The sequence below is a fragment of the Fukomys damarensis genome, unplaced genomic scaffold (assembly GCF_012274545.1).
Source record: "Fukomys damarensis isolate Sample0158 unplaced genomic scaffold, DMR_v1.0_HiC HiC_scaffold_9, whole genome shotgun sequence".
Classification (NCBI taxonomy): domain Eukaryota; kingdom Metazoa; phylum Chordata; class Mammalia; order Rodentia; family Bathyergidae; genus Fukomys; species Fukomys damarensis.
The window spans coordinates 43,083,257-43,099,421 of NW_022900921.1; the positions used below are offsets into that span (position 1 = coordinate 43,083,257).

General features: G+C 38.9%; 2 protein-coding genes across 2 annotated transcripts in view; one reads left to right on the forward strand and one right to left on the reverse strand.

The window, feature by feature from the left end:
* Positions 1–3,729: 3,729 nt before the first annotated feature.
* Txndc9 (thioredoxin domain containing 9) lies at positions 3,730–14,553 on the reverse strand. The gene is made up of 5 exons (XM_010643200.3): positions 14,440–14,553; positions 11,357–11,595; positions 9,762–9,880; positions 7,135–7,389; positions 3,730–4,605 (listed from the first exon to the last, which is right to left on the reverse strand). Exons 2-5 carry the CDS (start codon positions 11,543–11,545, stop codon positions 4,488–4,490), a joined length of 681 nt encoding a protein of 226 aa, XP_010641502.1. The 5' UTR covers positions 11,546–11,595; positions 14,440–14,553; the 3' UTR covers positions 3,730–4,487.
* Positions 14,554–14,687: 134 nt separating this feature from the next.
* The window catches only part of Eif5b (eukaryotic translation initiation factor 5B), a 59,734-nt gene continuing 58,256 nt past the window's right edge, over positions 14,688–16,165 (forward strand). The window contains exons 1-2 of the mRNA XM_010643194.3: positions 14,688–14,865; positions 15,917–16,094. Coding sequence (XP_010641496.1) covers positions 16,060–16,094 — 35 coding nt within the window. The 5' untranslated portion in view covers positions 14,688–14,865; positions 15,917–16,059. The remainder of the gene's footprint in view (positions 14,866–15,916; positions 16,095–16,165) is intronic.

A 16,165-nucleotide genomic window follows, 5' to 3' on the forward strand; every position in this document is an offset into this window, starting at 1 on the left:
CCAGATACTAAATGATATTAAGGATTTATTAAAGTATAGTTATGATAAAATTTACTTAAAAATTAATATTCATCATCAGTAGAAAATAGGTACAAAGATATATTGATAACATAACAAAATTTGTCTTAACAAATTTCCAACCAAACAAGCTGTAATGACAGAAAAGGAAGTCTGTAGAAAGCAACAATGAAAGAAGAAAATGACAGATGGACCTTAATACTTTTCATACTACTCATATATACAGGTTTCATAAATTCTCTAATAAAAAAGCAAAGAAAATGAGAACCAAAATAACTCATCAATTTGGTAGAACAACATATAAAGACAAGGATTAATGTGTTGATAAATTTTAAAAATATGAAATGTAAAGCCTGAGATTTAGCTTGGTAGTGCTACACCTGCCTAGCCAAAACAATGTGCTGGGTTTAATCCCCAGCATCAGAGGAAGAAAAAGCAAAAAGAAAAAAAGCATATGTACTTTCTAACATACTCAAGAAATTAAAAATAAATTTGTTATCTCTTCCTCTTGAATTGTTCCCTTCACAAGGATGTAGTGAACTTCTTTGTCTCTTTCAATCAGTTTAGATTTGAAACTGACTTTGTCTGTGAATAAGATTGCTACCCCTGCTTTTTTTTTGGGCTCCTGTTACATGAAGAAGTTTTCTGTCCTTTCACTTTCAGTCTATGGGCTTCTTTTCGCACTAGATGTGTCTTGTATACAGCATATTATTGGATTTTGCTTCTTAATCCATTCTGCCAATCTATTTCTCTTGATTGGTGAGTTGAGGCCATTGATATTTATGGTTATAACTGATATGTACTAACATTATTGTCATTTAAAGTGATGTAGAGACTACTATTGAAAATTATCTGAAATAATGGTGCCACTGAGGCCTCAAAATAGCCAAACCAGTTATGTTTTGTGCACTCTGCACACATCAGCCACCTTTATGTATTTTTTAAAGAAGTTCATGAATATAAATTTCTTTTAATGAAATAAATTTGATTATTGTAATAATTTTAATCGGTATGGATAGTATTAATACTTAGGCAATAATTATTCAAATTCAAGCAGCTAACTAGATTCAATCCACTTGGTAAAAAGACTGAAAAGTGATTAGATCCATTTGCGTCACCAGTTCAAGCCTGTGGAAAGGTGTTAGTGGGGTTTTCTTGTACACCATAAATGGTTTCTCTCTCAAGATTTTCTCTCCACATTTTATCATTTTTGCTATATCTGGCCATGAATCTCTGTTACCTTTTTAGAACTTACAGATTCTGGATTAATAGTTTTCATCAAAATTGGGATTTTCAGGTATTATCTATCCATTTATATATATGGTTTTTTTTCAGTGTTGGGAAATGGGTCTTGGGCCTTGGCATGCTAGGCAAGCACCCTAGCACTGAGCTACACCCCATCAATAATTCTTTCTTCTTCCTTCTAATACTATTATATGTAGTTCGTGATTTATATTTATCTATGGATGTTTTTCATTCTTTCTCCTGTTTTTTGGATAGCTTCATTTGTACAAATATCTACATTTGCTGATTCTTCCTACTACAAGCTCATATCTACTGTTCAGCTCCTGTAATTTCACTGCAGTCACACTTTTAAACTCTGGAATTTCAATTTGGTTCTTTGAAGGTACTTTATTTTTGCCATACCTTCTTTTACCTCCAGCATAATTTCCTTATTTTTGAATAAAATTTTCGTGGCACTTTGGCGTGAACCCATCCCCTCCCAAGCCCCTGGTTGGCTTTAGCTGCTTGGCTGGACAGAGTTAAGTGCACGAAGCAGGCAGCCTGATGTTCCTCCTCAGGGTACTGTCACTCAGACTCCTCATCCCTGATGATAGTGACTATCTTTCTTTTCCTATGTACCTGCAAAAGCTCTGGCTGGTCACATCTACTGTGTTCACATCCTGCTATGGGCATCCACTTAGTGCTAGCTAACCAGCTTTTTTTGTTTTGTTTTGTCTTGAGGGGGTACTGGGGATCGAACTCTGGCCCTTGCACCTGCGAAGCAGGCGTCAGAACCACTGAGTCTAATCCCTGGCCCACCTCTACTGTTTTTGACAGTGCTTTGGGGACACTTTTTTTTTTTTTTAATGTGGTGCTGGGGCTAGAACTTAGGGCCTAATGCTAAGCAGGGGCTCTGTCATTGAGCTATACCACCAGCCTCAGTTGGTTTGATCCGGTTAAATTCAGATTATACACACACACACACACACACACACACACACAATTTCCTGAATAGTTTATTTCTTTAGTTGTTGCCCAAATAAGCTATAGGAATATGCAGGTACAGACACAAAACCCAGCTCCCTCACATTCCAAAAAGGGACCACACAGTCCAGGGCAGAGTTCCCATGGAACTCAGATAGGCAGACTCTTCTTTCCAGCTTCTAACCCTATGGTTTTTTGTTTCTTTTTGAGACAGGGCCTATGTAGTTGAGACTTAACTGGAACTCACTATGTAGCCCATGCTGGTCTCAAACTCACAGCAATCCTCTTGCTTCAGCCTCCCAAGTGGTGGGATTACAGGCGTAGGCAACCATGCCTGGCTCCCTACAATTATTACATAGCTGCCTGTCGAACTTCTCACTGATCTTTCTTTTGCTTGTTGCTATCACGGAACTACCAGTCTCCTTAATTGTGCTCCCCTGCTCCCAATATTTGGAAGCACGTATGACCTTTTCATCCTTCAATCTGCCCTAAACAGTCAGTCCCTTCAGGGATCCTTTTCGTTAGTTTTTAGTATGAAGCTGTTTGATGGCTGGCCATTTCCACTGGATAGAAAGCCAGTATCCTTGCTCCAGAGATGGGATGGGCACAGCAGCTTAGGACTGAAGCCACAATCTACACATGGGGCAGTGGTCTCTTGTCATTTCCTTTTATGCAACCCTCACTCTGAGGAATAAACTGGGCAAGAGCAATGAGGCCTGTGTTCTCAGTTCCTGAATGAGGAACTGGGGACTGGGAGGAGTAAGATGCTCCATACCTCTTGCTGGGAAAACAGCTCTTGTGACCTAAGCTGGGGGAATGAAGAGAGGTAGAATGGGGTCATGGCTCCAAAGCCAGACTATTTTAAATAAGATTTAGATTTTTTTTAGTAGTGCTGGGACTGCCTTGCACATTACAAGCAAGTATCTTACCACTGAACTATATCCCATCCCTGATAGTTTCTTAAATAAACATCGTTTGCTGCATGTTCTGATATAGATGAAATATGAAAATATTTATATTCCCAACCTAAAGTTTGATATGCCAAGTTTGTGTTCTCTGAAAACTCAAAAGAATGAATTCTTGGAATGACAGAGGTTAAGAGTAGGAAAACATTTGGGAGAATAGCTCCTGAGACGCAGAAGGGGACCCAAATGGGTAGTTGGGGACCCTACTTTACAGGGAAGTTTTATAAAGCAAAATCCATGGGGATGCAATGTGGGTTACATCTACATCAACCAATAAAGTTACAAGTATAGTTGCTTAGGTAACAGTGATCCAATAGAGAAACAAATCATGTAACAAGTGTGCATGAAAAGAACAAAGATTTCCCCTAGGAGATAATGGGTTTCTAGGAAATGATTAGTTACCTATCAGGTTGGCTGTTGTCTGTCTAGACTTCATTAGGCCCTGTGTTTATCTGAAGTGTGCAGCCCTAGTCATTTCACCTTTATCTTGAGGCCCAGTCTCCAAAAGATGTTTCCAGCCCAGTTGTGATGTTTCATCTTTTTCCTCTCTTGAGGGCCTAGCTCTGACTGCCTGTAATATGTCTACCTGACTTAGCTGTCTATATTATGACACTTTCCACAGACTTAAACTTTAAAAATAAGACAATTTTTACCACTTATGGTTATTTTATTGAGTTAGTGAATTTCCTCATGCTGCCATTCCAAGTGTTTCGTGATTACTTTTAAATGCCCGTCTTAAAACATAAGCCATGAGGAGCCATTAAATAAGGCAGTATTTTCACAACCTGAAATAGCTTTCTGCTGCATCAGTCGATTCAACATCAATATGCAGCATCCAGAATAAGTAGTTCTTTAATAGTTATTTAAATTCCACAAGTGAAGGGCTTATAATTAGTGTTCATTGACAAGTGCAGTGTGCCACACCAGTAAATGTTACTGGACCTATTATGTAAATAGCACTGAGTAAGATTTAGTCCTGGAATAGTTTGCTGAGTTTCTATTTCTAGCTCAGTAGATTAAAAACACAATTGTGAATGGTACAAAGATGTAAGACTCATACTGTGATAAAACCAATCTCAGGCCCTTCCCAGCTAATTTAAGAATTGGGAAATTTTCCTCAACTAGAACCTGACAGCCACACAGAAAATGGTAAAGATGCCTTTCAGTGTTGTGGAACTGTATAAAAATCCAGGATATGAACATTAGATGGTCAATGTATTAAAATAATAGAATTTTAAAAACACATTAAGTCTAAAGTAAACAGAAATAAACAGACAATTTACAAAGAATTGAGTTCTAATCATCATCAGAGTCTGAGTCATATTTCTTTCCTCGGATCGTTTTCTTTTCCAGCTTTGTGAAGTTTGTCCCAAATTTCTTCTGGCTCTGAAATGGTGGCTCCATTAAATTTCCACTAAAAATAAAACAAATACAAAAAAGAGAGAGAGAGAAAAAAGGAAAGCATTTAGTATGTTTGGTATCCTAAATTGCAAAGAAAACTATCTTCCTTACTATAACAAAGAACACACAAAATATAGAAAATTTTCTGGTCAAGGAAGAAGTGTAACAGTCATATTAATAGTTGACAGCTTTACACCTTTTTTTGAATGATTAATGTTTTAGATCAGCGTTTTCTCTTTTACCATTTATAGGCTGTACCAATACAATTTTAATACAATTTTTCTCCAAAAAGCACAGGAAGAAGTAAAGCGTATGGCCACGCATAGTAGTGCACACCTGTAATCACAGTACTTGGGAGGCTGAGGCAGGAGGATTGCTTCAAGTGTGAGATCAGCCTAGGCTACATAGTGAGTTCAAGGCCAACCTGAACTACACAGCAAGACCCTGTCTCAAAAAAAAAGATTAAGGGTTTTGTAATTGGTTCTGGATATGCTGAGCCTGTTAGGTGTGGTTTTTACTGTAAAAGAATAAGAATGACAGACAACGCAACTCTATTTTTGACAGCCTGCTATGACTGCTTTGGTGTTAATTTTTTTCACTTTCTTTTTAGTGAATACTGGTAACACAGATTTTTTTTTTTTTTGAGATAGGGTCTCACTATGCAGTTCAAAGTGGCCTTGAACTCACAATGTAGCTCAGGGTAATCTTGAACTCATGGTGATCCTCCTATCTCAGCCTCCCCAGTGCTGGGATTACAGTCAAGTCACCTGTCTTGGTTACACAGATTAATGGGATTAATTTTGGCCAATTCATACATATGTAAAACATACATTGATCATTTTCAATTGATTACCTTCTTGTTTAATATTTTTTAACACTTAAGTTTCTGCAGACATTAGCAAAACTCTTGGAATTCATTGTCATTAACCTGGAGTTGGCATGAAAACTTTTTCAGTTTTTAAAAATTCTCTTCAGTGACACTTGAGAAATAATTGAAATGAGAAAATTTCTTCTTTCACAAGTGTCTGGAAAGTTATTCTTGGCACCCACATCGATCTTGGCTTTCAACTTAATTTGCCACTGGAAGGCAGGCAGTATGGTTCCTTGGAGAAAGAGCTAATTCTAAGTGAGCACAATCTGAGCTTTCCTAAAACAGCTTGTTTGGACCAGAAAAGAAGTGGTCATTATAGGAACATGTTAAAGGGATAGAGCTCACTAAGAAAGGGGCTCTCGCTGGCCACATGTGGAGCAGTCTGAACTTCAAAATCGCAACAGATTGTAACATATGAATAAAATAATGAATAGTCCATACTGATATCACCGAATAGAAGTGTAACTACATGTAAGAGATGGAAAATGTCAGTCTTAGAAAACAGAACAAAACAAAGCAAAAATGTAGGGAGTACAGATTACTGCTGGTTAGTAGGTACTGAAGACATATAATATTATGAGACATAATTTTTGGGTATGGAGAACAATACTGCTACAAAAGACATTAATGGGATGATGGTAACATGTGAAGATCTATAAATGACATAATTTCTATTTTAATAATTTCCTGTGGCCACCTGTCAAGAAGATTCAAATAAAAGTGGATGGGAAGTGGAAGAGAAAAAGATGAATTTTTCTACTAAAAGAAAGGAACTATGAGTAGAATGATAGCTGCACAATTGGACCTGTTATTTTTTAATCAAGAAAGGCTGAGACAGGAGGATCACAAATTCAAGCCTGGCCTAGGCAAATTACTGGGACCCTGCATCAAGATAAACAATAAAAAACAGTTAGGGATGTAGCTCAGTACAAATTGAACCCAGGCCCTGGGTTCAATCTCTAGTACTGTAAAAACAAAATGAAACGGGAAAGGAACAGGCACAGAATATAAGATGGTACAAATGATTTCTTGTTTTTGGAGACAAGGTCTCACTATGTACTTCAGGCTGGCTTGGAACTCACTACATACTCTAGGCTGGCCTTACGGACAGAGATGACTGAGAAATGGAGGGTGAATTTCAGATTGTTTTCCAGTAGAGACTATCCTTCACAGTAAGTAAAAGGTAAGCTCGGTTTAGAAACCTTTTTGTGTTTTTCAGATTTTACATGTGAGACCTAATATTTTAAAATACAAACTTCAAGGCTTAGGGAGTAACTCAGTGGTAAAATAGTTTCCTAACATGTGCAAGGCACTGGCTCATATCTCTAGAAGTAAGCTGGGGGTAGCTTGGTGGCAGAGTGCTTGTGCACTCTAGAATGTGTTAAGTCCTGGGTAGGACTCCCCCAGCGTAGGGGGAAAAAAAGTTGCAAAGAATCTGCTGAGTATCATTTTGGGTTACCATTTACTACAGAATTAATTTCAATAACATCTTTTACTCCAAGACTAAGTTTTATCTGCAAATCTAACTTTGCTTATAAGGTCACACTAATGTATTCTTCAAAATATAATGCATTTTCTTAGAAACTGTGTCAACCACAGGCCTTAATTTTATGAATCTTAAGATTAAAGAATCAAGCAGGCATGACTGTGCATGCTCTGGCTGAAGGTCACCTGTAATTGAGGATGTCTGCACAGCCCAGCCTCCACTCTAAAGTTTCTGTACTGAAGTCATCTGTATTGCCCAAGTCGGTGAATCCGACAACATAATCTTGTGTTTTTCCATCTTTCACGAGTGCTAGAGTGGGGATGACTTTGATACGCAGTCTCTCACAGAGGAAGGGTGCTTTTTCCACATTCAGCTTCAAAAACTTGGTCTCAAGATGTTTTTTGGACAGGATCACCAAATGTCTGTCTAGTATTTTACACCTGTAAGTAACAACACACAGAAGTCAAAAAACCAAGCAACAGATTTCTTTTAAAATAAATGTTTTGTTTGTTTGTTTTTTGAGACAGGGTTTCACTATGTAGTTCAGTCTGGCCTTGAACTCATGGTGATCCTCCTGCATTGAGTACAGAGATAACAAGCAAGCACTATCATGTCTGACATAAAGACAAATGTCATTTTCAGACCATAAGTATATGAGAGGAAGCATTCTAGAAAGTCACATTTGCCCTAGTATTTATTAAAACAAAATACCAAAGTAATAAATATAGGCTTTATGCCTTTATGTCAGCCTTCCCAAGATGTCAGGATCATAGAGCAAAACATTAAGATTTTGTATTCTTAAGCCTGTTTCCTGCTATCTCACACAGGAAAGCTTAAAGAGGGACAAATGTGAACCTGACAGAACTTAGAACATACTTTTAAGACCCAGAAATGCACATGTTGTATCATACTCCAAAGATGAGAAAACTGGTGTCCCTGAGAAATATGTCCTCTAACTATGCACCTCTACAGTGAGAAACACATTAAGCTTAAGGATTACTAATCATATTTAGATAAATACAGTTCTAAAAAAGTGAAGGAGAGCTGGGCAAGGTGGTCTACGCCTGTGATCTCAGCATCTGCCTGGCTTTGAACTCGCAGAGCAAGACCTTGATTTAAAAACCAAAACTAGAATTGAAGGAGTGACTGACTGAACACCAACTATGAAAGCTGCTGTCCTTCCCTTAATTCCCAACATCATGGCTTTATTGTCCCAGTGGGAAAAAAAAAAGAAAAAAATAATTTGTTCTGGTAAGAAATTGAAGTATACATTTGTTTCTTTTTTGATACGGGGAGTCAAACTTAGGACCTTATACCTGCCAGGTAGGTGCAGCGCCGCTGAACTATATGCCCAGCCTTAAGCATACATTTCTAAGGTATTCTTGGAGTTGACAAGAAAATAATTAAGGAAACAGAGTTAATAAGAAAATAATTCAGGAAATTTATATGGAAGTATTACTTTTTTTCTCTTTATTACTGATTTTCAATAATATTAATTTGTTTGTTTGTATATTACTGACCTTTAAGCTACAATTGTTTAACATGCTGACCAGAACATTAAAAAGCATGACAGAGTATCATGACACAACTTAGGAAGTTGTTCCTTTTAGTTTTCTTAACTACTCAATGTTTTTACACACTGACTGTTGTGAGTGTCACTCAGGCAGGTATCACTTGAACCAGTCCATTCTTGTTTGCAGGCAATACACATGTATATCTGTTTGTTTTATAAACATAGACTATTCTTTGCATATATTTTATTTTGAACATTGTACTCACCTTTGATGTTTCTAGTGAAATCTATTAAGTAGTTTTGGTTATTTTCTTTTACTAATTTGTGTCTATTTTATTTGTGAAAAATAACCTATAATTTTGTGCTACAATCTATAAAAACTATTATAAGTGCATTAGATATAATTTTTATACTCCTGCAGATTCAGTGATACTCTTTTACAATACAAAATAGACATGTTTGGGACACTGAGACTGAATAGGAAGGAAGTGCCAAAAGATCTACAAAAGAAAAAACTGAGAAAAGGGACAAATGTTAGCATTATTAGACAGGAAAAGTCTGTTATGAAATGGAAAGATAGAAAAGTTATCTCCTTATTGTCAACTGTTCATAATACAGAAATGATAGAACTTCAAAGAAGAAACAAAACTAAAAGAATTCCAATAGTGGTCAATGATTATAATTCTATGATTGTGCTGACAAAATTGACTAACAGCTAAAGAGCTATTTTTTAATCAAAAAGTGAGGGAAAAATATTATGATAAAATATTTATGCATCTTCTGGACCAAACAATATGGAACTCATTTGCTATTTATTCAAAACAAAGGGGTTCAAAAATCATTTATAATTTAGATTAGGTCTAACAGACCAAATAATTGAAAAATATGGAATAATAAAATGCCAACCAGGATGTCGTCACTGATGTCCTCACCATTACATTTTTTTATTGAAATTATATCATAGAAAAAAAGGAAAAGCCAACACAACAGTGTAAAGTGTGTTCAAAGATAATAATGCAAAAAGAATTCGGAGACCAGATACTACTGTCCAGATTATAACACTGCATTGTATATTGAATGTTTTCAGATATACCATATATAGAAAAATTACTGAATAAATCTGATAAAATTGTCATATTTTTATACTTGTTATATTATAAAAATTATCAAAAAATATGCAGTGCTTGATCATCCTGTTTTTAAAGAAATGGACTGGTAGTGGTTAAACTTCTCTATTAAGCCAATGTATCTCTATGCAAACATCTCACTGTGTTTTAAGAAAAGGATGGGAACAGTTACCTGAATGTGGAGTCCCTGTAGAAATGGCAAACCACTTTTTTACTCTCCTTGACTTCCTGAAAAAAGTCTCTCTCACTAGGGATTTCTCTGTATTCCCCATGTCCTTTCAAAAGCCATTCCTAATTTGGACAGAAGTAAAATATTACACGTGACATATTTCATTTAGCACCACTTGATACTGTGTCACAATTATTTTGTAATCAAGTTGATTTTATCTTGTATAGAAACTCATTACTTTTAGCAGTTTACTTTCCTTTGGCGAGGAGGCTGAGACAGGGTCTCACTAGTAGGCTGGCCTCAAACTCTTAGTGATCCTCCTGCCTCAGCCTACTAAGTGCTGGGATTTCAGGTGTGTGCCATCACACCCAGCTTTGTGTCTCTGTGTGTACGCGCGCGCTCTTAAACTACTACAATCAGAAGCATTTGATTCAAGTTATTACAAAGCTTTTTTCTTTTTTTGTGGTGCTGAAGATTGATCCCAGGCTTTGCACAAGGCATGAGAACACTCTACTACTGAGCTATACCCAAGCCTTGCAAAGCTCTTAAAAATAATGTTCCCTCCACAGCAAAAAACCAAACTAACAAAAACCAGTCAGTCTTAGGGACAGAGAGAGATTATTGCAGCTCAGTGCTTGGGGATCCTGTGTGATCCTGAGTACTATGCAATCAATGAGCCATGTCTTAGGAAGAAAATGAGCCTACTCAAACGGGGTCTGGAGACCAGGAAGATCTTGCATCTCATCCAACTTCCCCAACCAATGCAGAAATCCCTTAGCAGCCCAGGCTGCCAGACCTTCTTGAATCCTGTAGCAAGAAGCTTAACGCCTCAACTAGAAGCCAGGTCTGCTTTTTAGGCAGTTGCTTTTAACAAAAAAGGAGTCCTGAACTTGCAGGCAGAAGGCATGGGTTTCAATACCTATTCTACCACTTATGGGACTAAGAATCCTAATACCTTTTCTGAGCTTCAATTTTTCATTTGTACAGTGGACACAATAAGGCAACTGTTTCATAGTTTCATGTTGTAAAAATGAAAGGGCAATCTACGTAGGAATGCCTGAAATAATGCCCGACCCAGTGCTTAAAAAGCATCTGTACTCATACTGTATCATTTTTAGAAAGGTCATATTACACTGTACTGCAGTATATCTACTACTTTGATGTGCAGATCGCAGTTTGGACAAAGATTCAACTTTCAATCTCTCACATGTCAGCCCTTCACATATCACATCTTCTCTAATTTTTTTTCCAGAACAAATTTAAGCTTTTGATTATAATGGTGGTGAGGATTGATCCTAGGGCCTTGCACATGGTAGGCCAATACTCTACCACTGAGCTACATCTCAGGCTTCCCAGAAAGATTTTTTTTGGTACCGGAGATCAAACTCTGGACCTTGTACTTGTAAAGCAGGAGGCAGAACTACTGAGCTAAATCCCTGGCTCCCTGGACAGATTTTTAAAAACAACAGATACTGTGAATTCAGAAAATTCTAGAACTGAGGACCCAAACATAACTACTACAGCACATGTAAATATATATGTAAGTTGTTAGGAGCATACTGTTATAGAAATTTCAGAAAGCAGGGCAGAGAGGTTACTTGTTTCTGCTGTTGAGCTTTCTTTAGGGCCTCAAGTCTCTTTTCTTTGAGCCGTTCCAATTCATCTTCATCCATTTGATCCAGTTTCTGAATTTCAGAATCCAAATGTTCCTCCACTAATTTGGTAGTCTGCAGCAGCTGGTTCTCCAAGACTTTTGAAAACATATCGACAGATGCATCTGCTTCCATTCTTTTGAGTTCGTATGGTTCAGCTTTCCTGCTGAGGAGGTTTACAAAACCTAAAACAATAAAAGGAAGCAACATTTTTTTCTCCTGTTATGTGTACTCCACAGAGCATTCTGCCAATAGCCAAGTACTTAATGTTAGGCTTACGAATATTTAAATGTTCCTAAATTTAATTTTCAGTAGGTTCTAGTCACACCAAAATTTCAGAAAAGTTAAACCTCATGTTTTAGCCATAACCAACTGAACAGAAACTAGAGTTGGTCATAATATATTGCACAGTAACTTAACATGTTTATGATGAGGCTGTTAATTCATGTCTCGCTGCTAAGCTGCTCTGAACCACAGTAGGTACAAGCATAGCTGTCCCATCATTTGGTAGGGGACAGTGCCACCGGCTGGTACAAGCCGCCCAAAGGGACAATCATGCAGGTAGTACCTCTGGTGATTCAAGCTGGTGGAAACTTGTTAAACGAATGGAAATATTTTTAAAATCAAACTCTAATTGAGGACTAAAACGTAACTACTTAGAGTAAATTTTAAGTGCTTCTGATTTAGTTTGTTTTACCATACTAAAGCCAAAACAAAGTCCATGACTAGACCACAGAGAAATGAGTACCTAGTGCTATGTACTGATAACCAGTGTTTTTACCAAAGAAAAAAGGAAGCAAAGCAGAAATGACTACAATGGGAGGGCATAACTACTGGACTTTACGTGTAGAAATACACGCCAAAATTCTACTGAACACTAAGTTGAGAAACAGGTGTCTTTTCCATGGTCACTATTCTAAGGAGTTTGTCCACACCTGTTTTTATTGTCTAACAAAATCTATGAGGTTGCAAATATTGATACTGGTTTCAATGTACTAACACTGTTCTTAACTTTGATGTTAAACTTCAAATACTTTTTGAAAAAAAAAAAATGTTTTGAGACAGGGTTAGGCTGGCTTTGAACTCACTGTGATCCTCTTGCCTCAGCCTCCTGAGTGCCGGTATTACAGGTGAGTGCTACCACACCTGGTTTACTTTTTGAAATACATCATTCCTTTGTGCCATCTTGGTTTTAAAACAGACTTCAGATTAGACATAAGATCTCGCAATTATACATTTTTCAATAAATGGAGTATTTACTGGCAACAGAAGCAATTTTATATGTGTCCCTGGATTATTACCACATAAATGATTTATAACTGGAAGTTACTGAATCTTAATAAACTACGATAGTTTTGCAAATACCACTAATGCACCATAAAAATCTGAATGAACTGTGATCTCATTCAGATTCTAACTCTGAATCTGGACTCATAGACCTTCTATAAATGTTGACATAAAGAGAAATATTCTTCTGGCAAACTTCACTCCTGATTCCATTTTCTTCATAGAAAAAGCAGGTGAAAGCTTAAGTGATTTCACCCTTGTATCCCAGAACTAGCAGCGCTTAGAACTCAGGTGTTCTAAACTCAATATTTAATGTTGAATGAACATACAAGGAGTAATCATAGGATATGGTGAGTGTTTAAGAATGTTATTACAGTAACATTGCCAAGAACAAGATGAAGGCAGGAGCCAGTGTGGTTGCCATACACCTGTAATTCCAGCACTTGGAAGGCTGAGGCAGGCTAGGTGTGCCAGCCGGGGTACATAGTGAGTTTGAGACCAGCCTGGACTACGTAGCAAGACTCTGTTCTCAAAAAAAAAAAAAAAAAAAAAAAAAAGACAGGATATTTTGAGGAGAATTAATAGCAGTATCTTACTATAATGCATTTTAAAATTTAAATATTCATCATATTTTATCATCACTCTGCATTCACCAAATGTTTACGGCAGTTTCTGTCAAATAAAAACATAACAGTGTGTCCTTATCCACCTTATTCACCAGATCTAGCATCTTTCAGCTTCTGGCTCTTCCTCCCTAAAGTAAAAATGAGCACAAAAGGTAAACATTTTGAATCAATTCAGGGATCCAAGCAGCCACCAGTGGGCCAAAAGACACCCAGGAAGGAGGAATTCCAGAACTACTTCAGAAAATGGCAAGAGCAATGGGATATGTTTGAAGTGAAGGGGAGAATTTGGAGAGGGATTTGTGGCAGTGTGTCTTTTACTGTAAGACACTTAAAAAAATTTAAACATTCACCGTATTTTTAAATCACATTTCGTAACCCTAGTTTTTGTTGAAATTATGAAGTGCAAAAGTACCTGAGTTAAAGAGCCAAACTATAAGCTCATCATCAATGCTATATAATTGAAAAGAAGCTCCATTACAAATATAGCACAAGATTTCCTTACTCCTTACCTCCCAAGAAAAAAAGTCAGTACGACTGTGGCCCTGGGGCGACTAGCTGAAGGTCAGAACCTGCTGGTGGAGCACGACAGATGCTTATCCTTTGAGTTTTACATGATGAACCCAGAATTGAGATAAGTGGGAACAGAAGCGAATAGCAAGAGCTGTTGGTGCAGAGGATGGTGGCCGCTGCACGCAGGAAGGCCTAAGGAGACGGTGTTGTGAACTCGGCAACTTCATTCTTCAAAACACAGCTTCTGATTCTTTTATATAGATCAAATGCAAGGATGGGAAGGGACATCCCGTATTCCCAAATTCCCTAACCAGTTGATTCTCCCACAAACACCCGCCCAAGCAATCAATGGGCCTCGTCCTTAAATGCTCCCCAGGCATCTTTCCAAAGATATTTTCTCCTCCCTCGATCCCCCGGGACAGATGAGGGCAATTCCGGGGCCCTAGACTTCAACGCCGCCAGGGGCGCATGCGCGACAGCCTAGGCCTCGACACAGACGCCATCAGGGCCGCGCCCCTCCCCCCGATCCAGTCCGAATGGAGCGGCTACGGGTCCATCAGTACAGGGACGCGGTGGCCGCAGATGTGACACCACCCACTGCCTCACCTGAACTCTCCGTTACGCCTGACAAGCGAAGGAGAAGCAGCACCTGAAAAGTGTCTACAGGCTCGCAGCAGCTGCCGGCGACTGCTAATCGGCCGTCACTCCCGCCTCCTTATTGGCTGTGATTCTCTCGCGACACAACGTGCGACACGTGAGGAAACTATGGGGGGGCGGGGCTTACACCGATTGCTACTACGCTTGCGCATCTCCCCAATCTTCCGGAACTAGAATTTTATAATCCTTTGTTTCTCTCCGGGTAAAATATTCCGGTGGGATCGGAAACAGAAGTGTGCTGGAAGTTGTAATTTTTTCAAGTGCCCAGGCTGGACTTGTTTGACTTCTTAGCTACTGTTCATTACTCATTGTTACATCAGAAACATGACGGCAAGGATCTTGCTCAGGAGTGGCACCTGAACTTCGTTAACATGTGTATGGAACATTTCTCCTTTTTCTAAATTTGAGGTATCATTTATGCGGTACAATGAAGCTTTAAATTGTTAGTGCTTATGATACAGACTTTCCTCGTTAAACGACCTACATGTTTAGCGACTGTTTGGATTTACGACCCGTGGGTTTTATTTTTTTGGCACAGTTCTGTATATCTTGCTGATAGAGCCTCAATCTCTTTTTTTGTACAGTACAACTTGTTTGTACACTACTGTAATTCTTGCTAATTGTACTGCACTGTACTGTAATATATGTTATATATTACAGTAATGCATGTAAGAGTGACGCAAATAAAAGCAGAATCATCAAGTTGGAGTCCTTTGACTATTTCTTTGCTCTGAACACTGTATTATACATAAAATATATTCTTCATTTAGCGACCAGTTCATTTGGTCACAGGAACGAGTCTTGAGTCTCGGTCGTTAAACAAGAAATGTCTGCTTTACCATCAGATCCAGAACGTTTTCACCACTCTATGAGCTTCCTTCCTGGCTTCCCTAACACGCGAGTTTTAAGAACTTAGCTTTGAGTATGAAGATTAAGCCCTGTGCTAGGGAATGGATGGAGATGGCCTTGTTATGTGTTTCCTTCGTGACCATACAGTTTATAATCTATGGACGTCCCTGACAGGGACACCGTTTTGTCCTGGTTTCATCTCCTTCTGGAACCCCAGAGGGTTCATCATTGGTTCATGGTGATTCTTTACCGAACTTGATACAGCTGAGAACCTAAAGGCCTACGGGACTTTAAATCTTCTGCCCACTTCTGAGCCAAATGCCGATATCCGAAGCCTGCATTCGCCTGGGGGAAAGTGTGAAGCCAAGAATGAACAGCCTCATTGTCTGCGTTCTAGAACCGAGAAAGTGCGGGCGTCGCTAGGGGGCGCTCGGGCTCCTGTCGGGCGGGAGTGTGTACGGGAGACGCTCTACTCCTAGCGCAACTCTCTATGCGCCGCGTCCTGCGTCCCCACGCCGAGGCGGCTGGGCGATGCGCTTGCGCACTGAGTGTTCACACCATATGTGCCCTGTTTCAGTACGCTGGTCTGTGGAGAGCCGGGTTCGAGAGGTGGCAGTGCGGAGGGACCGAGCTGAGCGGAGCCCGAAGTCGGCCGGAGGACGCTGGCTCTGTGAGAGACAGAGTAGAGGGGCTAGGGGTCGCGAGCACCGCTGACAAGCCATGGGGAAGAAACAGAAAAACAAGAGCGAAGACAGGTAGGCAGTGGCTGCGTCCGTACGGTAGCGGCCGCCGTGGGTCTGCAAGCTCGCGGGGTCCGCGGGCGCTG